The 23,592-nt window shown below is 41.7% G+C and overlaps 1 protein-coding gene across 2 annotated transcripts in view; it reads left to right on the forward strand.

Annotated features, from left to right (window-relative positions):
• DACH2 (dachshund family transcription factor 2) overlaps positions 1–23,592 on the forward strand; it is a 240,894-nt gene that overhangs the window by 216,389 nt on the left and 913 nt on the right. The window contains exons 8-11 of one of the 2 annotated variants that reach the window (XM_009090572.4): positions 10,759–10,904; positions 11,423–11,570; positions 12,922–13,065; positions 16,080–16,145. In XM_009090572.4, coding sequence (XP_009088820.3) covers positions 10,759–10,904; positions 11,423–11,570; positions 12,922–13,065; positions 16,080–16,145 — 504 coding nt within the window. The remainder of the gene's footprint in view (positions 1–10,758; positions 10,905–11,422; positions 11,571–12,921; positions 13,066–16,079; positions 16,146–23,592) is intronic. The other variant, XM_030229066.2, reaches the window with a different exon arrangement.

Here is a 23,592-nt window from a genome sequence, read left to right on the forward strand (position 1 = left end):
TGTGGGAAAACACCTTCCCAGGTACGGTTTGTGTTCGTTAATATTTTGATCCACTGCTTGTTTGTTATCAGCCACAGCCTTGGAAATTTGCACACAGCACCCAGAAATAGCTTCATCCCCAGCCCCTTCCCCTGGGCCTGCAGTCACCCCTGTGAAAACCCAGGGCTCGAGTGGCAGCATGTACAGCATCACTACCTTTCAGAATTGTACAAAACTAGCTGATTAAATCTGATTTTAAATACTGCTTTCAGCCCAGAACCCTGCCTTTTTAATAATCAATTAAAACATTGCTTCATTGTGTTTATTCAGTGTGTATAAAGCACTGCTTGACATGGATTAGACCTTACATAGCAGTACACAGCTGTAGCCCATCCAGCATTTTCCAAATGAGTTTGCACAAGGAATAAAAGATTGCCATCTGAGCAACACTGGAGGGAGACAAGAGCAGACAAAAGGCAGTTAAACGCTACAAAAAGAAAAAAGACCCTGTTGAGATAGAAATTTCTGAGCAAATGCCTCCATTTCACAGGGAGATACTGTAGCAGGCAATGTACATTGATTTTAGCACGTGAAGTACATTGCTTTGGGGATTCATTAAGCTTCATTTTGTGCACTATCGTGAATGGGGATGTCAGCCACTCTCTCAAGTAATGCAGGGTTTCAAAGCGAGGAGGTAGAATGAGCCAAAGTGAAAATATAATGTGCCCTGCAGAGAGAGTGAGGCAGTTGGGAAAGGAAAGTGCTTGGCTTGCTAAAAGCCGTACGTCACAGGAGCAGTAATCAAAACCTAAACATTTGTGAAGGGGTTTATGCTTGCAGAGTTTATAATGTGGCTTAGAGCAGTACGTTCATGCTCCTGGCTGGCCTGCTGGGAGTCCCCTGGAAAGAGAGATGCACTGATGGAGTGCAGAGCCTCATTCCTGTCCTTTGGAAGAAAAATGTAGACAATTGTTTGATACTTTTTAGTTGTCTCTTTCTTAAAACTTGTTCAAGCTATTTTTAAATTTGGTCACAGCTGGTTTTTCACCTTCTGTATTTGCAGTGGGGGGGTGCTCAAGAAGGTGCTGTTCTCCTCCCCTCCACTTTTCCTTGGGAGCCAGTGGCAGAGCTCTGCTCTCTGTGGCCCCTCACCATCTCCTCAGGAATCAGCTGCCAAATCCAGAAGCCACAGAAAGTGGATGGATCCATAGAGGTGGATTTTTCAGCTACCAGCCAAATCCACGGCTGGTTTTAAATCTATGATTTCAGTGAATTCAGAGAATCTAGAGGTCTGGGTTCCTGTGTAATTTGTTTTTGTTTGTATCTTGTTTTAGTTAAGAAGCATGTAACTCCAAGGATTTATCCAAAAGTCTGTTTAGTAGGTTTAATTTAGTAATTATGGCACCACTGACATTTTTTTGACTTAGCCTACTACATAAATTACAGTGCTTTGGAAACAAAACATTCATGAAGTTCCTTGAAGTGGTTGGATTGTAATGCCAAACACCAAAAGAATGGGATTGTTCCTACACATTGCTCAATTCTCCAGTTTTTGTGCCTTGCCTTCAGCAGGTGTGATGTTGTTTTTAATGCAATTAACCCAAACACCAGGGCTCTACTGCCACACTCTGCCATGTTCACTCTGTAATAGAGCATGGCTTTATCAATTTTCCTGTTCCATGTTGGTGGCACAGGGTACTTGGTTAAAGAGGAGTAGAGGGAAACTGCTGAGAGCTGCTGGGAGTTGTAATCCTGCACCATACTGGTAACTAGTTAGAGGGAAGCAGAGCTGGAACTGCTGAAATAGTTCGCACTTTTTTTTACAAGTGATGTTTTGTCTCTGTTATTGGGGGTCACTGTGAAGGAGGTGGTCACTGCAGAGGTGAGCACAGCAGAGCAGCATCCACCTCTCCAGCAACTCAGGCTCCTCTGGGCAGGAACACAGCAGATTAATGCCAAATAGCTGCTGCCTTCTGCAGAAAGTTCTCCTCTTCCTTTCCTCTCCCTAGTATTTGACCCTTTAAAAGTGCTCAGGCCAAGTGACAGCCCCAGACATCCCAGTTATTAGGCTGCAGAGTAGTGGATGTGCAGTGTTTGGTGCTTAGCTTCCATTTATACCCTGATCACAGCTGCCATTTGGGTCAGGAAGAGGTTTTGCTGTTGATAAATTGGCTGTGTGCTAGGAAAACTTGTCTTTCCCCAGAGCATGGTGTAATGATTTGGTGGTGAGGAGTTGCCATGGCCAGGCAGCTGCGCACGGATTGTGCTGGAATATCCGTCAGGCTGGTCACTCTGTCACTGCCGTGTCACATCCCCACACCGGGGCTGGCTCTCTGCCTCAGGGGCTCTTCCTTGCCCTCCTGGCTCAGCAAGGGAGGAGCACAGAGATCAGGCAAATTCTGGCTGTTTCTTAGCCCCAGAGAGGCTTGGTTGTGTCAGGGTGCAGCTCTGCGACCTGGAGTCCTGCAGGAGATACTGGCAGTGTCTGACTGGTGGCACTGGGAGTGGAGATGGGCTCCCAGCAGGGATCAGGATGTGCTCTGGGCTTCGTGGGATGGATCAGGAGCTGGGGCAAGGTTAAAGGTTTCTGGGGAAAAGTCAGAATTAAAACAGGTGAAGTAAAAAGGGATGGATTTCTCATGCTTAATCAGGGTTTATAAAATCAATGTGTAACTGAACTGAATTCAAACACTGGGATATATAAGCAGAGTCCTTTATTGACATCTGAGGAATTCATAATTCATTCAGAAGCAAACCTTTCAGGTGCTTATCTCTCTGGGTATATTTTCCCGTTAATCATATTTCTCCTAACGATCAGTTTTGAAAGTTGTCTTATTTCTGCAGCGCAAAAAAATCCTGCCAGTGAACATTCCCCAATTGCACTCATAATTATTTCTGATTAAAAGTGCCCTGGCCTGACAGCACCAGGGAAATTAATAGGAGAAGCTTTCTACAAGTTTTAGAAGACGAGCAAAGACATACTTGCTCCCTCTTAAAATTATTTAAGCAGGTGCTGTGGGAAGCCATTGCTTTTATAATGCTCTTCAGATGTTTACAGCAAAACATTTTTTCCCAGTGATTGAATTTTTCAAAGTACTAAAATACCACGGAGAAATATGTTTCCCACCAGTTTTATGGCTCCCTGGATGCATTCTATACAAACCTTGTATCTGCCTGGACACAAACACTCTATTGCAAAAAGATATCTTGCCGTTTTAACAAGCTGCACTGCTTTGAAAGGATACACTGCATCACCAGTGGGACTGTCAGTGCCTTAAGAGTAATACTGCTTTAAGGGTACTATTTTATTAAAGCAGACCTCAGTAATTTGTTCCTGACTGTTATACACCCTTATTTTATTAAAGGTATTTTACATCTGTGGAGGAGATTACTACCACTCCTATTTTCTCCACTGCTTGGCTTTAATGGATGATGTGGAATATAATATTTATTAAGCCTAAGCAAGGGAGGACATAATAGCAGAATTGTCCTTTATAACCTATTTTACACAGCTGTAAAATAAACCTTAATAAAGCAAGAATAATTATCCAGGAATATCCAGGAAATGGAGTATTCCTCCTGTTTCAAATATTTGAAAGGCTTAACTGCTGGCTGTACGTGTACTTTAAGAGACTGAACTCAATGGTAATAATATTAATATTAGCTTGATACTATTTTAAAATATATTAAGAGGTTAAGTACCTTGTGTGTCACAAGTGCTATGCTAGCATAAATCAATACATAACTGTAATTTCTCTGTGGTTTTGACTGTATATGATCCTCCAGGATTATCCTGTTTCCTGCATAGCTTTGTTTTCCTGTTTCTTGGTGTGATTTCTCTTCTTGGTGACAGTCGCTGGAATCTGTCCCAAAGGGAAAGATTTTGTATTAAGGACCTAATGCAGCTTTGCAAACTGATTCCTGATCAGATATTCCAGAAGAACTGCTAAAGCAATTCCTCTCTTCCCTCTGCCTTCTTGATTTCTTCCTCCTGTTGTCCTATTTATATTTTTTTTCATTGTGGAAATGATTTGGACTACAGTTATTACATTAATTATCCAAACTGACATTTTTGCAGTGTGTGAAAGGACAGGGTGGTATGTAAAATAGATGCACTAAGAACACCTACAGTATGACAACAAGTAGCAGGGTAATTGCTGAAAATGAAGTCTTTTCTGCTATCCCTTCTCTTCAACATCTGTTGTTCCATATGGAGTCATAAATATTTGCAACAAAATAGTTGAAGAAATAATCTCAACATTAATAGGGAAAAGCTGAATCCGCGAAGAAAATTGAAGAATCTTTTTTTTTTTTTCCTTCTTGGCAAATTCCTCCTACCCATCCTCATCTGACACTTTAAAATCTCAGTAGAGGAATAGTCAGACTACAGTGATGCTTAAAAATCACCATGAAAAAAACCCTTTGTGAATGTTAATAGGAGAGTTAGCTGAGAAAAATTGTATAACCTCCTGATAATGACCATGAGGAGGATTTTGTTTATTTTGTTTCATTTTCCCCCTTTCTTCCATGCCACAGTAATTTTGCTACTAAACTTTTATTGAATAGTTCACATTATTTCACAGAAATAATCCTCCTCATCGTGGTGAGGAGTGGCAAGGTACTATTATTGCCTGAACAAAACAGTTACTTTAAATTGCCATATGGAAAATGCACATCAATAGTTTTTAAGCTTCTCTTTAGATTAAGAAGCATTTTACAGCCCAGAGCAACTTCAAATATTTTGGAATCCCAATTACCAAAACCTGCCCGAGGAGCAGCTTGTAGGAGAAAGCAAAGATATTAATAACAGGGACAAACAACAAATTGTAAATAATTCTGAGTATTAAAAAAAAGCATTTTGAAGGCTCTTTATCTATGTATTAGGAGCTTTAGTGGGAGTACTTAGGCTTCTCCCTAATGAACAGAATTTAACAAGGTGACATCAGTTGTATTTGTTTTTCTTAATCTGTACAGACTGAACTTTAGACTGAGGTTACGTGCACTGAAACTTTAGTTCTGATGTTGAGCCAGTGAATTGCTGCACTTTTTGGTTTTATTTTTCACTATTATTGCAAACCAAGCATCTCATCTAACTCGGGTCTTTGTTTTTAAGGCTTGAATTAATAAAATATTTTCAGGTGTTTTTACTGCCAGTGCCATGTGAACATCAGAGTATATTGTAAATATGTTAAAGTTATAAATAGATGTAATTTTCTGGGTTATTAATGAGAGTACACTGATGAAAATGTCAAAGCTGTATAATTATGCACCTCTTGATAAAGAGTGCACAGATAAAGGCAATTTATAAACTGTAATTTCAGCCTTTTCTAGTGAAATTTTCATTTCTCTGCTTTTTGCCGCCTCCTTGCATTCAAACCTCAAGTGGCAGCTCTGTGATGTCCTTTGGGAGGACACACCCTTGTCATTCCTGAGATCAGGAATGGTGTCCAGGGGATCAGGGCAGTGCTGTCCCCTGGGCTGGCACTGCTGGGGCACCTCCAGTGCTGGGGGCAGCTTGGGGACCCTCATGACCAGAGGGACATTGAGGGGCTGGAGTGAGTCCAGGTTGGGAATGGAGCTGGGAAGGGGCTGGAGCCCCAGGAGGGGCTGAGGGAGCTGGGAAGGGGCTCAGCCTGGAGCAAAGGAGGCTCAGGGGGGACCTTGTGGCTCTGCACAGCTCCTGACAGGAGGGGACAGCCAGGGGAGGTCGGGCTGTGCTCCCAGGGAACAGGGACAGGAGGAGAGGGAACGGCCTCAGGCTGGGCCAGGGGAGAATCAGGTTGGATGGTGGAAAATTCCTTCATGGAAAGTGTCCAGCCCTGGCACAGCTGCCCAGGGCAGTGCTGGAGTCCCCATCCCTGGTAGGACTCAAAAGCCCTGTGGATGTGGCACTTGGGGACATGGTCAGTGGTGGCCTTGGCAGTGCCGGGAGAACAGCTGGACTCCATCATGACCTTACAGCTCTTTCCCAACCTCAACTATTCCATGGTTGTATGGCCTGCATTTCCTGCTGATCCCACTGAAAAAGTTTTATTAAACACTTGTTCAGACAGAATGGAGTGATTTCAGAGTGCACAGATGTGAACCTGGTTGGATACAAATAAGTGGAGCACAGTTGATGGAACCATTCTCTGATTGTTTCTAGAAGCTTTTAAGGCAGCATGGAAATGTATAGGAACCGTGTATTTAATTGTTAGATACTGTTCTCAAAGTGAAGTTTGTCCTGACAAAGCTCAGTAGTGAACGAGGCTTGTATCAGTCACTGGGAAATGAAATGAAATCTGATTTAAAGGTACTGCACTGGATTAATCAGCTGCTCCTCAATTGCATTCATTGACCCCATTCATTCAGGGGCTGTAATTAAGAAAAACAGCAGTGACTTTAAATTTGGCACCTGAATCACAAGGTTAAAGCACTAAATTTCTGCCTGGTGCCTGGTTTACAGGAGACATCTCTGAGACTCACTGATGATCAGGAGTGTCAGCTCCTGGCAGAGCAGCAATGAGTGAGGGGGAAAAAATATAGAGTGTTATGGGGGATTTTGGAAGTTATGAAGGCATGGAAGACAGATAATCCTGTCCTTGTGGAATTAGAAATGCAAAATACTTGAACCAAACGATGCAGATTACAGGTTTTCATACTTGTTTTGCTGTAAAAGAAAAAAACAACCTGGCTTCTAGTTAAACAATACAGAAGTAGCCAAGATTTAAAATTAAGAAGTCTCTTTCAGAAAACTGATTTTTCAGTCAAAAATTAAAATTTTAGCCCTAATTATATTAAAATACCCATGTTTGGACACCACCTAGAGCTGGAAGTCAGGGCACCTCTTGCCACCGTGAAGATATGTCAGTTTGGATGATTCTGTCAGGTATTTGGGCAAATAATGGTATTTCAAATACATATTTTACTTTCAGAGATGAGTCACACAGACAACCCAGCTGATGTTGCAAATCCTCTGCTTTATTTTATTAAAAGACAAAGAGGTCCATTAGAGTATCCAGGCTGTTCTGTAACTATGGGCCATTAAATGTAATCCCCATCACTCAGGTATGAAACTCAAAGAATTACAATTTTAATAAACCACTTCAGTCCTTGGGTTTCTAAATTTTATGCCATAGGCAGGGAAAAGGGATGACCCAGCCACCATCTGTGTCCAAAACCATCTTCTTATCCCTGCCTGGAGGGTTTCTGAGATCAAATGTCTTGGTTAGTAACTAACAGGTTCATAACTCTAAATCCTGTATCAATTGTTTCTCTCTCCTCCACATGCCATGTATTTATTTAATGTATGAGTTATATTCTGTGAGCTGTTGGAGGTGAATAATGCTTCTACAGCTCCGGGTAGATAAAGTTTTTAAGTGCATGAGAAGAAATAACTTGGTGGTCTAACCAGTGTAAATTGTACCTTTAATATTTCTCCCTTTTTTGAGTGGGACGTGGCATTTCAAGTGGATCAGGGCTGTGACTGATGGGTTTAAAAACATGCCTTCTGAAAGAAAATAAACCAGCTGGCAAATAAAAGTGCCTGTTGGTTTGGGCTGTGCAGGGAGCAATTCACGTTCCCCACGTTCCCTGTGCTGTGTTCAGTCTGGAGGTTGATGCTTCATTTGCCAATCCCTGTTCCTTCAATTTAGGCAGAAGACAGAAGATGAAATACTTAAGCATATTGAATTAAGAGCAAGAAACTTGCTAGCAGATTTCTGTGTGCTTTCCCAGGATGATACTCCATTCACTGTTAGTGTTTACTGTGTATTTCTTTGCTCTGCAGTATAATTCTTACTTTCATCTATTCATCTGGATGTCAGCTAGAAATTAAAATGAAAAGACTGCACTCTAAATGGATTCCTGAATGCTTTTATAAAGCATGGCAGGTTTAACAAACAGGCTCGATAAAAGTAGTTCCCACTTTGCTTCAATAATCAGAAAGGTTGTTTGTGTCCTTGGTCAGACTGGAGCTGTCTTGGCTTTATTTCTTGCTTATTCTGTTGTATTGTATATGTGAGTGCAGCTTTTAGCATTTATATTTTTAGTGGTGTCTAAAATCAAAATCCTTAAATCAACATTATTTTTTTTCCATTAAAGAGATGCATTTGATACAGTCCCCAAGAAATTCTTCCAGCACATGCCATTTTTAATTGCTTTACCAATTATGATTCCTCAAGTCTAGGTAATAAATTTCTGCCTAACTGTGCACTTATTCAGAGCATGGGCAAGATGTAGACACCGTTCAGATGTGAAGACCTATTACAAGATTGAAATAGATTTCTAATGCATTTATCATTCATCTTTGCAGAGTGTGATTTCAATCAGAAAAAAAATGATGAATGGTTTGACAGTTTCCACCCATATACGCTAAAACATAATATGCTGCTTCTAGTTTCAGCTATTACAGACTTTAACATGCAATGTGACCTTGGTCTGCAAAGCATGTTTGGTTAGCACAAAAACTTAATCATAAGAAGTCATAAGTAGAATCCTTCTTCTTTACTGCCCTTTTTCTGGGACTTGGAAATTTATTGCTTCTGGGACAGGTAGGATATGAACAATGGGCCAAATAGAGTCCAGGGTTATCTCATCTGTGTGAAAACTGCTGCTGAAAATCGATGTGACCTCTGCTACACTGTCATCCCAATTCCCACCCTCTGTGTCCTATTTGTCTTTTGGTAGAAGCTTAGATCTGTGTGCTGTCTCTATGTGTCTCTCTTGGGCCAGATTATCAAAATGAATCATTGCCTGCATACCTCTTATATTTCTATTTATTTTCCTGGTGTTGACTGGGTCTGATGAAATATGATTCTTTTTGCATTTGATCCTCACTGCAGCAAGCAGCACCTAATTTAGCTGTGTCTATCTCTTTAAAGAAGAGTAATACTATTTTGAAACTTCAATCTGCTGTACAGTAGCATTACAAACCATAGACCATGCAACCTGTCTTCACAGTCAATAGTAATTTTCCTTTCGGCCAATTTAATGTTATTACTTTCATCTCCAAATAGCAGAGATTTCTAGAGGTGTTAGAGCAGCTCCAGTTTCGTTATGCATACTTCATGTATTGCTTTCTTTTTCAAATGCCACTTCTGTTTAGTCTTTTGTGACTCCGTGGCTTCGCTGTTCTTTCTGTGTGGCACCATGTGTGACAACTAATCAGGTTATTTTAAAAACTCTGCCACTGATAGATTTGAATGTGAGGAATGGTGTGTCTGAATCAGCACAAACTTCGTGGTCTGAGTTCGTTACTTGAGCTGGGATTTTTTTAAATGGATCACCTAAATTCCATCTAAGATGCCATCTCTGAGGACGTGTGGAGGTTACTGGCTTTTGTTATTAGTCCTGAAAAATCATTAGGAAGATGTTCCATTTAATGAACTCACAGAGCAAAGACAAAATACTCCCAAACCAGAGATTTCAATGAATACTTGAAAACTGCTAATGCTCCTGGTTTGTTGTCAGGTGGATGCAAAAAGTGCAGCTCAGTGGAGGCTCCTGAGTGTGTTACACCAGAAAACAGTGCTGCAGTGGAGACACCCTGGGTTAATTAGTTGTCAGATTCTTTTTAAGTTGTTTATTCCTTAAAAGCAGAAGTGGAAGAAGGAGACCTTTTGAGTATGGTGTGGTCTAATTGTAAATTCAGGCTTTAATATCACCAAGGCACTTGATAGATGACACTCTGGGGGCTGGCTGGCTGCTGCCCTGGGCAAGCCCTGGCATCAGGAGCTCATGGCCGAGGCAGGGATCACAGGCTTCCCTAAAAGGAGATGCTGGGCAGACACTTGCCATGATTTCTGCAAGTGCAGGATCATGATGTGTATATAGATATATAGATATATATATATATATATAGAGAGAGAGAGAGAGAGGGAGAGAGAGAGAGAGAGAGAGAGAAAGAGACTGGAATATTGCACGGAAGTATTTTTTTAGTATTTCACAGTGAAAGAATTGTACAAAGTTTAGCTTCAGTCACAGCTAGGTTTTAATTGTGTGGTTTTCAGCAACTAAAATGAATCTGTGGGAAGAAGTACTCAAAGGGATCTGAGAGAAGGAGCTACATCTGCTGTCCTAAAAGATCCTTCAATTATTCTATTCAAAACCAGGAGTTCCGTGGTGATAGTATTGATTCCTCACCAAATTGAAGGGATTCTAGAAAAAACGAATTTCTAACATGGTTTCATTCTGGATACACATTTCTGCTGTCTGTGCACAGCTTGATCTATACCCACACCATGTATTTGCAAGAAGGAGTGAAGGGGGAAGCTGCCAGGCCCCAGTTTGCTCTCTGCAGGAGATGCTCCAGTTCCAAGCAGTGCTGGCAGAGGGGATGGATGACTCAGTGGAGATTATTTACTGCTGAGCCCGGGAAGGGGAAAGGTAAAGAAGTAAAGAGATGTGATACATTCCTTGATTAGAATTTTGCCAAGGTTATAGCAACAAAAAACGCACATCACAGAATGGCAAACATGATAGAATGAAGACAGGTCATTCAGGTTTAATGAACTGCGTAATACTGTTATAATTCTGTGGCATAATTCTGTAGAATTTGAGATATAATAGTCTGTACTCCAGTACAGCTGTGTAATAGTCTCAGTGTATTGATTATTGTTCTGTACTATTTTGCCAACTTGCCTTGGCAACAGTCCCAGCTGCCCAAAGACTGAAACAATGTTGATTTTACTAATGCACTTGTATTTTCACTTCCAGATAAACAAAATGCTAGTTGCTAGAAATTACGGTCGCCTATATTTCCAATGCTTTCTGATGTTGCTTTTAAACCTATCTTTACAGAAGAGGTCCAAATTGCCATTCCAATAATGAAACCAACCTTAGATAAAGTCCAACTGGCTGGACAGGCCTTGCCTCCTGGATTTCCGGCGCCATTTCTTTTTGCTGATGGTCTTTCATCAGTAGAAACACTATTAACCAACATTCAGGTAAATTCTTCTCAGGGCCTGGTTATGTCATGATAGATAACATGTGTTTCTTTTGCACTCTTAAAAAAGTTTCAGAAACAATTTTGTATTTGTAGTTTCTCATCTCTTTAATTTAATGTCGTGCTTAGGTTTCCTCTCTCCCTGGTGTTATCAGTCATGGGAAGGTTTCATCCATTGTATATTGACTTAATAATTGGCAATATTTGAAATTCACCATTCTCATTATTCCTGCAGTGCTCTCTGCACAGTTAGTGCACAGTTACTGAGGTGAGCAGAGACATGGCACTGTGTGTGTAACCAAATTAACCAAACCTGTACTGAATGTTTCCATGCCACAAAATTCCTCTTAAATAACTCCAACATTAGCTACTTCCAATACCCAGTTGTGTTTCAGGTCTGTAGGTTCCTGCTTCTAATCTTTCTGTTTTCCTAGAGGGTGTAAAAGAAACAAATGGATGAATTTTGTCACTGCTGAGAGAAAATGGTGTTTTCAGATCTTGCATTTGTGTGTGTTTTAGGGCCTGCTGAAAGTGGCTGTGGACAATGCAAGAGTCCAGGAAAAGCAGATACAGCAGGAAAAGAAAGAGTTAAAGATGGAGCTTTGTAGAGAGCGAGAACTACGAGAGAGCTTGGAAAGGCAACTCACAGCTGAGCTGCAAAGCAGAGGTGAGTGAGGGAAAAATGGAGTTTAGGTGTCTATGAAATGTGTAATCCTTTGGCATTTCCAGCTGGAGCTGTTGAGGGCTTGGAGTTAACTGACATTCATACTGGTGTAATGCAGCAGTGGACCTGCCCTGGTAATGAAAGATTCAAATCTCCTAGAACCAGAGCTAAGCACAGGTTTCTGTGAGCAGAAGGAACATGGCTGAAGGATTATTACCTGTAGGGCAACTGACCCCAGAGAGTTTTGGCAGGCTCTAAGCAGGGAAGCTGGGGCAGTTCCATGGCTTCCAGGTGTATTAGCATCACTCTGCCCAGGTATTCCCAGCCCAGTTTCTTCATTTGACAGCTTTAATTTCTTTTTGTTTCTGCTGTTATTCTCCAAGCATCATCAGTCCTACTGTGAGAAAGACATGGCTTTAATTTGGGTATTTAGGTGATTTTTTTCATTACTTCCCTAGCCCACATTTGTGCAGTTTCAGTGCTGCTCATTTTGTCTTGTAGAGAACTTCAGCACAACAAAATACAGCTGTGAGAAATTGTCTGCCCAAGTGCAAGATCTGAAGCAAATAAACCTAGATTTTTTTTTTGCATCAGGAGATTGAGGTGCAGTAGCACACCCCAAATGGGGCCTTCTGAGACAAAACCATGACTGGTTAGAAGCTTTTGATAATAATAGGCAATTAAATTGGTAAATCTGAATTTCTCGCTGTGCTGTTGCAAAGGAGGCAGTATTAGTATTCTTTTTAAAATTCAGATCTGCATCTGAAGGAAAGGAACAGCACTTCATGTGCCAAAAGCTACTTCTAGATTACATCCATGAAATCAGAAAGATAAAACTAGATAAGACCAAAAGTGGAGGTGCCAAGTCCTTTCTTCCTGTGCTTTTTGAATGGAAATTGGGTGTGTGGAGCTTTCTGCAGTGCCAGCTCTCATGAAGAGGAACCAAAGGCACCCCTCAGTCAACTTGTGGAGGGTCAGTAAATCCTTCTGAGGCTGTTAATTGCAGTGGGTGCCCACAAATGTTGCATCACCCAAGTGTGGTGGGACTGTAAAACAAAAGTGAGCTCCTTGGGACAGCCCAGTGTGCCCGTCCTGAATCCCAGCTAACTCACCAAAAACTTCAAGTCATTCACAGACTTTGATAGCTCCTGACTTGAGAGAGAATTGCACTAATAATCACCATCCCCAGAATCGTTTGGCTTTCAGGTCACCACTACATGCACATCTTTATTGTCCTAGGAGTCCTGAGCTAGAACTGCACCTTTGAATATTCAACATAAACTAAATTTTTACTGTCTCCATCATCTGTTAATTGTGCCCTGACAACCATCCTTACACTGTATTTACATTTCAGCCACAATTCAAAAACGCTTGAAGAAAGAGAAGAAGGCAAAGAGAAAATTGCAGGAAGCTTTGGAATTTGAATCCAAGAGAAGAGAACAAGTGGAACAGGCTCTGAAACAGGCCACATCAGGTGACGGTCTCAGGATGTTAAATGGTAATGTCTTAGTTGGCCTTTCACAGTCAGCTTAAAATGATGTTTGATTGAGTGAGGGAAAAAAAAAATCAGATGGTGCACAGAGCAAATTTCAGAATAAACCCCCACAATTCTTTCCTGAAATAATGAAAAATCTATTTCAGGCTATGTGCTCTGGGTCGAGAATTAAAAAAATAAATAAGTCTGCAACTAGAGAAACAGACAGAGCAGTTTACACAGAGATGACAAGAAATGCTGAATATATTACAGAGAAATCTGTTACAGTGCCAGCTAAGACAATGTGAAATTTGGTTCCTATAAGGTTCTGTGAACTCTTCTCTCCCAGCAGATTCATTTTTAGAACTGCTGAGCTTCATTTCAAAAGCCGTTTGGCTGAAGTTTGCTCAGCCTCAGGACCTATTAAGTTTGTTAAATATGTATCAGCTTTCAGAGCTGACTGGGTTTTGAACACTTCCCAAATATTCTTGTGAAACAAAAGCAAATCAGTTCATCTCCTAAACAGTGATTAAGTTCTGGCTACCGGGAGGGTTTGCCTTTTGTGCTTCAGATGATTCTGGCCAAACTTTAGAGCTTTGGTTTGAACATTTAAGACTGAACCTAGCTGAGATTTAATTAATTTCAGCTTCTGCAGCTAAGGTTTAGTCTGTGCATCCCTACCTGGAGTCTCTGCAGAGGTTCAGGAATCAGAGTGACGTTCAGTCCCTGCTGCATTCAGGTGTCCTGTGGTGTGTTAATTTGTGCTGCCTGCTTTGGGCTCTGCTAGAGACTGCAGAGTGCAAAAGCTGCCTGACTGCTGAGCAAAAATAATGAATTTGGCTTGTCTGGAGTTCTCAGCTGTGAGAGCTGCCCACACTTGTCTAAAGCCAGAGCTGTGTGTGTGCCCTGGCACGGCAGTGCTCGGCAGGAGAGGGGAGCTGGGATTTATCTGGGGCACCCAAGGCACATAAACTCTGTGAGTACCAGAGCAGCATCTCTCAGAGGCTCCTCTCATCTGCTGTTCAGAGCCCTGCACATCCTGGCAGCAGGGACTGGCTGCTGTCCCTGGAGCACTGGCAGTGGCCAAGGGGATCCAGGTGTGGGTTCACAGCTGCAGTCACAGTGGGGTGGGGACAGTGACCAGGGACACTGGGTGGCCAGAGCCAGCAAAAAACCTTCTCCACCACCTCCACTGGATTAGACACATTCCCAGACTGGATGCCATGGATAGAACCAGCACCTTGAGAGCAATGTCAGAAAAAACCTAAAATCCTGATGTGCTGCAAGGTCACTCCCCTGGGTGCTGCCACTGCAGGGAAGCACCTGCTGCTCACACACCAGCCAGCAGCACCCAGCAGTTCTGGAAGCCACAAATCCAGAGATACCAACGTTCCAGCAGTGTGATTAACACACCTTTACATCTGCTAGTGTGGGCCTGGCTGCAGCAGTTTGATTTGCAGGCTCAGGTAGTCATATATATGTTAGTGCCTGCAAGAAGCTGATATTTACATGCTAATCTGATTGCACATGCAAATCAGGTAGCTCATTAGCATCTTAATCCACAATTTAATTGCAGGTACAATTTTATGACAACAAAATGTGAAGGGCTATTCTGAGTATTTTTAATTTAACTCTGACAGTCTGTCTCATTTAACAGATGCTGTTATTAGTTACAGATGACTTTGTCATTTTTGGTATATACAACGTGTACTCTGAAGGGTTTGAGAAGAAAGAACCTTTTCAGATTGATAGGTCAGTGCCCTGCACTTGCCTTCAGAGCAGGAATCTGAGTAAGGGAAGCCCTGCAGAATAGCAGCCACTTGTAATTTTATAAGGAAAAAAATGTATATGTGAAAATGCTGCTTTTTTATCACATATACATTTATAGAGCTATATATGCACACATGACACATATTTGGTTTACACATTTATTGCTGAGCTATTGCTCTCCTGTAAGGACTGTACGTCTCAGGGTTGCCCTGCTTTCTCTCAGGGCTCAGTTACTGCAGGGTCACCAGCAAAGCATCACCTCTGTGACAGATCCTGACACTCAGCTGAAGGGATCTGTGACAGCAGCAGTGCACTTGTTCCCTGTTTGAGAAAGTCCAGAACAGGCTTTTGCACAGAAAAACCCCCAAACTGTAGACACAGCTTCCTTTCAGGTGTGGGTTTTTCCTTCCTGTAATTTCGAAGGGCTGTGTGATAAGGGAAGCAGATGTTACTCCAGGATTTGAGGTGCCATGGATTCAAATCACATCCCCTTCATGCTAATCCTTGTTGGCACAAGGTGGATCGTGGCATCTGTTCCTGTAACACCCTGGGGTGTTGGAGCCCCCGCCCCCACCCCAAGGACTGTGCAGACACAGGGATCACCAACATGAAATTAAACAGGTCCAGAGTGAGTGTCATGAGACTCCTTCTCAACTTGGGAAAAAAAAAAGAGAGCACAGTCCTCTTTGGAAAGCTCTTCTCGCAGATCTGGAAATACTTCACATAATATGACAGCTGTAATTTGGGTCTGGGTGGTAACACATGCTCACACATCCCGAGCTGAGGTTGGAAATGCAATTTGCACAGTTCTTATCTGTAACATGCACTCGCACAAACTGATACACACACACCCCAAAACTGTTGCCTGGCACTGGCTGTATTCTTCAACTCTGTAATTTGGAGGTACTTGGCTATATACAAGAGTCAATGTAGTTTAATATTATCACAGTTTAATTTTAAATTTTATTTTTCATGTGTCAGATGCCCTCATTCTCCAAGAGGGTTTTGCAGACATATTATTACCACGTGTTGGTTATTATCTGATCGTCAGACAAATGTGAAGCACGTTAAAAATAATTCACTGTGAGACCAGTAATGTTTGCACATTTTGGAAACAATTTACTACTGAAAATTCTATGAGGACCAAATGTTTTATGCAAGACCATGTTAACTTGGAGAGCACCCTAGTTTGCTATAAATATTTTTCTAAAGATGCCTGAGAGAGGGGCAAAGGGGAATGCATTAATCTTCAGTCTCCCATCTTTCAGATGCTGGAATCCCAGATATGGAAATAGAACACAACGGAACCCAACATGACAGTGCAGCCATGCAAGGTGCAGTATGTACCACAGCTCCTCACTTGCGTGCTTGTCGTTAAAAATTAGGTTAAATCATTTTTATATCTGTTTTCATGATTTAAGGTCAATGTAAATTACAGAGCTTCAGTTTGTTTTCCTGTTTGATACAGAAAACCTTTGTAAGAGCAAAGATCAGAAATTAGCTTTACAAGATCAGAAATTAAGTAGAGATGGTATTTAGCTGAGATGATTTAGAGGTGCTGTTTGTTTTAAAACTGATATTTATCTACCAAGACATATGCCCTTAGTTCAATAGGGGTTTTACATATGATTTATCCTTTGAAATATTCTACCTCTGGTCTTTACCTACCTGTCAAGATTGCAGATGTTTTAAAAAATGCATGAACTGTAAGTGAAAAAGAAGAGCCATGTTCACATTATGGGCAGTTGTCTGGTGCTACTTTTTCCCTCACTGTGTGGCTGTGTGTAAGTGCAGCACCTCCAGGTATGGCCTGAGTGCTTCCCAAAGAGCAGGAAATGAGTTCTGGCTGCAGGTCTGGGACGGGAGGAGTTGTGAAATCCTCCTCTGGGGAAGCTGAGACACAGGGATATTCCCATGGGATATTCCCATTCCTTGTGGAAGCTCTTTGAGCCTCACAGAAAATCCACAGTCACCTGTGATAAAATCTGCTCTGAGCAATTTGAACATTGGAATTCTCTGATGAAAGTCCAGCTTGCAGAGTTTTTCTCCCTTCAGTCCTGTGCCATGTTCATTCCAGACTGTTCAGTTCTGTGCTGGCAGCCTGCAGACAGCTGCCTCTTCCACAGGACTGCTGCTTCTTGGAGCAATCCCACCCTTTCTCCTGCTTCATGGAGTGGTCATGGGCAGAAATCCCCTGTGCTGAGGCAACTGCAGGCAGTTTGTGCAGACAGGAGAAGGGCTGCAGTGCACTCAGAGACACAAACCTCACTTGAGCATTTCTCTTCAGCTGGGGAAGGTTTGACTTGCATACCTCTGGTATGCATCTGTCGTCCATCTGCCATCCTCACAGGAAAGCTTTCAAATATTTTTACTGCTGTCTCTTCTTGTGATTTTAGATTCATATGCTCTGTATGACAGAGAAGGAGAATCACAGCTTTATTGTAATGCAGATATATACATCTGACATATGTGTGTGTATATATATGTGCACATATAATGAGAGCTGTGCTCTAAATATTGCAATTGGAAAATTGCTGCTGCCAGAAATAGTCAAAATATTGGATGAGCACTTGGGACACATGTATTTAAATTTGATGAGCAAAATGTTCCTTACATTTCTGATCTGTTCATGGTACCTGCTGAGAGGAATGCTCAGTGCTCTTCCAGACAACTCTGATAGTCAAAGGTGCATCTGGGCAGACTGGTAAAAAAGAGAAAGGTAATTCCACTTTTCAGTTGAAGAAAAACCATGACACTTGGCTCAAATGTGTCTTTACATCAAAAGTGATTACAAATACTGTGAGGAAGGTGATGCACAGCCACTTCCAAGGACCATTTACTTGCCTGAAGGAATCAAGAGAAGTTTATATTACCTGTAGTTTATTAATACATAGGAAAGCCTTGTGATTTTTTTACCATTTTTACTTCACATCGAGTTTTTTTCTTTCTTTTTTTTCTTTTAATCTGATCCCAACTACATCATCCCTTCAGTTATGAGAGGCTTTGGCTCAGGAGGTTTTTATTAAGCGTGGCCAAGGGGACAGCTGGATATTCCCTGTGTTCAGTGTCCCTGGGCTCAGTGGGAGCAGGACATGGCCTGAGCAGCAGGAGCTGCAGCCCTGTCCCTGTCCCTCCCGTTCCCTTCCCTTTTCTGCCCTGCTGGCTCTGACCCCCCTAGCGTGGTAATCCTGCTCGTGGGGACACGTGAGGAGCTGAGCCACTTGGTCACTTAGCACTCTCAGCTGATACAAAGCTTTCTGGAGAGCTCTCTGTGGAGCTTGTGTAGATTTCAAAGTGTTCCTGTCCTGCAGCACCATCTCTTTCATTTTTATTTATGCTGATACTGTAATAACTTTTTATTCCCTTTGCTTTGATAACCATTCGTGTCCCTGACAGCTCCTCTTGCTGCTGCAGCTCTGACAATTCGAGCACACTCCCTCACTGCCCCTGTCATTTGCTGCCTTTGTTTTTTGGGCCCTGGGAGGAGGAAGGGGCAAAACACATGTCCCTAATACAAAGCTGTTTCCAGGCTTCCAAAATCTCTGTCAGTTGCTCAGAAAAAAAGCATCAATACAGAGCTTTCTTTTTCTGTTGTCAATAGCTCTGCTGGACAGAAATCTATCATTCACACAGTGCTTTTCCTTTGAAATTCAATTAGTTCCACTGCCAGTATCTCCTTAAGACGGTTTAAAGGAAAATTACAGAACTACTGCACAGCCACCTTTCACAGTGATTAAGTCATATCATATTTTATGCTCATTTCTTAAAATGATTTTATTAACACAAGCTGTTCATGTACTGCGTTTCTGATCTGCATTATAAATCTTTTCCATTTAGTTGACTCATTTTCCCTCTGCTTTGTATATTAATTGAACAGAAATTTCATGCAGATGAGACTTAAAAACTTTTTTGAACTTTACATCTAATGCCTCCATCCTCCATATCCCAGATGTAGTTCAGAGCTGGAGCTGGGAGGTTTTTAGCTGGCAGAGATCAGAGCAGGTGATGAGCACTCAGACACCCTCCTGCTCCTCCTTCCACCACTCACTCCTGGGCCAGCACCACAGTGCATCAACCATTTTATCAGCCAATCTCCCTTCCACATAAAATAAACATACTGGGTGTCATTAAGTGCACCTTCAGATCAATGATTTTTGCAAATGACATTCAAGTACCATTCGAGTAGTGCATTTTTGCTGATAAAAGCAAATTAAATTAGCACAACTACAAGTGTGCTGATAAAAACTAAAACCGAACAGCAGCACCATTAGCTAACAAAGTAATATTTTCTCTTTACTGCTTTCTGCCATTTAGTTATTATCCTATTGGAAATCTAATTATAATCCTTTTACTCCCTAGTCAAACTTCACAGTTTTTGCAAGCTTAGCACTGACAAGTGATTTCATTACATTTGATTGCCCGCGCCCAGATTGACTTAACTTCACTCCGAGACCTAAAAGCCCTCTCAGTTTCTCAGATTCCCTGTTTGCACATTACAGCAACAGCTCCTTTAATTAATTAGCATGAACAGCAGTAACATGAACTGCTGAACAGAAAATAACATCATTTTATGATCGCAGGGAGACTTCTCCTTTTGCATGTTTATACCTTAGTTAACTTTTGTATTACAATATTTCATTGTTAGGGGATAGTGGAACAATCAGCAAAGCAATGTTAGCTTAAAATCTTAAAAAGTAGATGTTACAGTAATACTTGATAACAACAATTTACACAAAAATAAAATTTTAGGAAGGAGGCAGCAGCATAGGCAGGCAGGCTTTCCTGAGGTGAAAATTTACTTCACTGTGCCTGCAACAGGAGGGTGACCCAGGGCTGCTGCTGCTGCTTTTGTTTGTGACATACCCTGGCAGAGATTTGGCACAGAAACTCCAGGGTTACCGTGAATAAGATTTTATTTTTATCTGACACATGAATAACATTTTATTTATTTGTCAAAGATGAAGGACTGGTGTGGTTTGGGACGTATTTGGGGGTTTATCATGAAGACAGGACTTCCTTGGTATTCATTGGTGTTCTGATCTAACCACTGAGTTCTTAAATCCAGGCTGCTTTATCTGAGTCTTAGGCCTCTTGTTCTTCCTCCTGCCCAAGCTGTGTTCTCTCCCTAGAGCGTGTCCTGCTCTGGAGGCTGTGGGTTATGAAACCCCTGGTAGCTGCTTTGTGCTGTGTCATTGCAGAGTTCCTGGAGAAGCTCCCTCCAAGCTCCTGTGCAGTTCCCAGACTGTCACTCCCTGCCCACACGGCCCCGTGCAGCTCAGAGCTACCCCAGAAGGGCTCACCAGGGACAGGCTTCACTGGGTTTGGTTCAAGGTTTTTTAACTCTCGTAGCATGGATGAGGAAATACTCGACAGGGTCAAGTCAGCTGCCTTACACACAGAGTAAGAGGGGAAGAAGCTCCTACCCAGCAGCTCTGTGGGTGAGCAGCCCTGCAGGGTCAGGCTGGGGGGAAGGAGAGGTTTTGGTACCAATGCCAAGGGATGCCCTGGGCTCAGTCAGATCAGAGAGGGCACCTCTGGTATCATCTCTGCACCTCTGCAGGGTGGAGAGATGCCAAAGGAAAGTGGGAGAGATGAAAACAAACCAACCTTTGTTGGTACTGCTGCTCACAGAGCCATTTATTGACCATGTTCTTCTGGGTCAAGGGGGAGCTGTGTCCTGCTCTCTCACTGCTCAGTTTGAATGATATTTGCAGATAAAAGAGAAGTTTTGCTGGACTACTAATAAGCAGACAAAGAAGTAAATTTTACTTGTCATTCAGCTGAATGATCAGCCCAGATGCATCTTCTTTTCCTGGTAGTGAAGGGATCCTTTGCTGAGTTTTGGTCATTGTTCTGGTCCTTACCCACAAGCAGGGCCTGGGTTCATTCCCCTTCCAGGCAGGCAGCACTCCTGTCTGCCAAGGGCTGTAGGGAAAGAGGGATTTTCTGAGGGATGTGATCCTTTGGAGAAGCAAACTGGTTTTGTCTGATTTTTTTTCTTTGTACAAAGTAAGACTCTGGTTCAAACTAATTAGCCTCAGCTTTGCAAGTTAATTTATTGTTACAGCATTGCATTTCCCTTGTGCTGCTTCCTCCAGAGCTGAGCTTGGCTCTGATCTAACTGAGGTGCTGTTTGCCCAGCCTGGGAAGGGTGGAGAGCTCATCTCCTGTTGGAAACTTGTTTTGTTTGAAAGTAGTTTAGGGAAATAAAGCTAAATTCCCAATTTAAAACAGAGATCTTACAAAGGATTCAGAGATATGGAATAAGCTCTGGAAAAAAAATTAAACATGAATAAATATGGAAATGGTGATTATTGCCTTTGGATTTGTCCTTTATGCACCCATTAAAACCTTGGAAGAAAAAGATCAATGATGATATTGTGGCTAAAAGGAGTGCAAGAGCTGCACCTGCCCTGGTCTAACAGCTCAGGGAAGAGAATGCTGTCCTGAGGGAAAATTCCAGTTATTAACACAGACTGGCTCACCAAGAAACTTGGAGATCTTTACTTGTCTTATACATTGTGAAGAGGAAAAAAACCCTCCTTTCTAAATGTCTTGCTTATTAAGCCAGTCATGCATTGCTCTGTAGGCTGTAAAGCAGTGTAACATGCACAGGGGGCTCATAAGCATATTTAGTGTTAGGGAATATCATTTATACAGTTTTTATATTGTCAGTATTACCCCTAGAGAATGAGATTAGGCTTTAAACTACTGTAAATCTACACTTTTGCTCACCTTTGTATAATTTCATTTTTTAATAGAATGAAGCCCACATAAATGAATATTTGATTAAGGGATAAACCTGATAAAAGAATACATTTATTGCACACAGATTTATTCAAATCTTTGCTATATAATACAGTAAAGTGCTATAAAATGGTCTGTAGCTTGCAGTCAGCTGCACTGAGGAGATGGTGAATATTCTGCAGAAAAGATTAATTTGACAACATCACATTGTCTTTCCTGTGTAAGTGGGGGCACAGCTGCTCCCAGCACGTTAATTCCTCAGAGGTGATTGCTGTGTGACGTGGTTAATGCCATGAAATTCAGTTTATTGCACAGCAACAAAAAAAGTATTTTAATTCTGGAGAATAATTGAGGTGTTATAAAAAGGAGATATTTAACTGTGCACTTTCTGTTCACTGATCAATGATGTCTCCTGGGTGGCTGCACTGGGCTTGAGCTGTGGCATTTACTTTTCTCTCTTACAGGTATTCCAGATATCTCCATTGAACTTTCCTTGAGAAATAAAGGGGATTGGAAGGAAATATGGAAACCTGTTCCAAAGTTTAGTCAGCCCACAGTACCCTCAATGTCCTCATCTTACCTTAATTTAAAAAATAATACTTAAAATTTAATAAGAACATAAGGAACAGCCTCCACTAGGGAAGAAGCCATGTGCAGCTTCCTAATGATCATGAGAAAAAGGAAAAAAAAAAACCCCAAACCACAAACAAACCCCACAGTGCTCAATCCTTGCATTTCTGCTGAACCCCCCCAGGCTTCAATAATTCCCCACCAGGTTTAAAACAAGAATTTTCATCAGGCAATGGCCTGAAACTAATTTTAGTTCTTTCTTTGGAGGCTCCCAAACATTCCTCTGGAGTTGTTATGTCCCTGGCTCTTGTGATCTTTATTTGTGCTTACATCCAAAATAGGTATTAAATCATCTCAGTTTGGAGAGGCTGAGCCTCCTTAAAACCACAAAACATTCAATTACTAATTAGCTGTTTCCTGTTCCTAATGAAGTGAACATGTCGGATTTGGATTAAAATTCAGCTACTGCTCTCCTCTGTTTATGGTTCCAGATGTTTTTGTTTTATCTAGGAGGTTACTTTGACAGCTACTGCTAAATGATAAATCACTCATATTATAGCTGAAATGCATTTTGAAATTGAAATGTGGCAAACTTGGAGATTGCTCCAAGGATCAGTGTCAGTTTGCAGGTCAATACTTGTTCTTTCCTTAGGAGTGCTCGGTATTGGCGTATGTAAAACAGTAATGGGAGAGATGTCAACATTATACAAAATGCTGCTCCATATTATCATTTTGCTATCATCTTCCAGATCAGTTCTTGCAGATTTAGCTGGGTGGATTCGTGATTCATTGTATAATGAGCAGGAATATGGATTCTTGTTAGCTTCAGTGTCTGTGGGCATTTCAATATTTATTTTTTTTCTCTGGGCCTAAAGTTGCTTAATGTGAAAAATCACAGTTGATAGGTACTATAACTAGGAATATTTTTATGAAGTGATTTTCTGCTTCGTTCTCTAAATAAAGAAATAGAACTTTAAGAGAAATGTGGTGGTTTCTGAATGAAAGAACAGTTTTCCAAGAACAGATCCTGATTTACATTTTCTGAAAGCAGTGCAGTTTTAACACCCTGTTCCCTGGCAGGTTTTGTGCAGTGACAGGGGTGTGTGCTAAAGCTGGTGCCTTGGCCCTGGGTCTGTCCCAGGGAGGCAGCAATCCAACACAGGCTGCCTTTGGGAGAAAAGGACTGTTGGATTTTAAAACATGCCTTAAAGGAAGAAATTCCAAATCAGAGTGTTTGCAGCCTGTCCTGAGCCATTGCTGGCAAGCACCAGGGAAGTGCTGGTGGGTCTTTGTCCTTCCTTGGGGGCTTGGCCAGGTGTTGTCACCAGTGCCTCCTTTTCCCACACAAAACATGCCCATGTGATGGACAGTTTAGTTTATATCAATTTCAGATCTGCTCATTTAGCTTGAGGGAAAAAAAAGATCCACAGACAAGTGAAGAAACCACCTAAGTGTCAGTTAATT

The sequence above is a fragment of the Serinus canaria genome, chromosome 4A (assembly GCF_022539315.1).
Source record: "Serinus canaria isolate serCan28SL12 chromosome 4A, serCan2020, whole genome shotgun sequence".
Lineage (NCBI taxonomy): Eukaryota > Metazoa > Chordata > Aves > Passeriformes > Fringillidae > Serinus > Serinus canaria.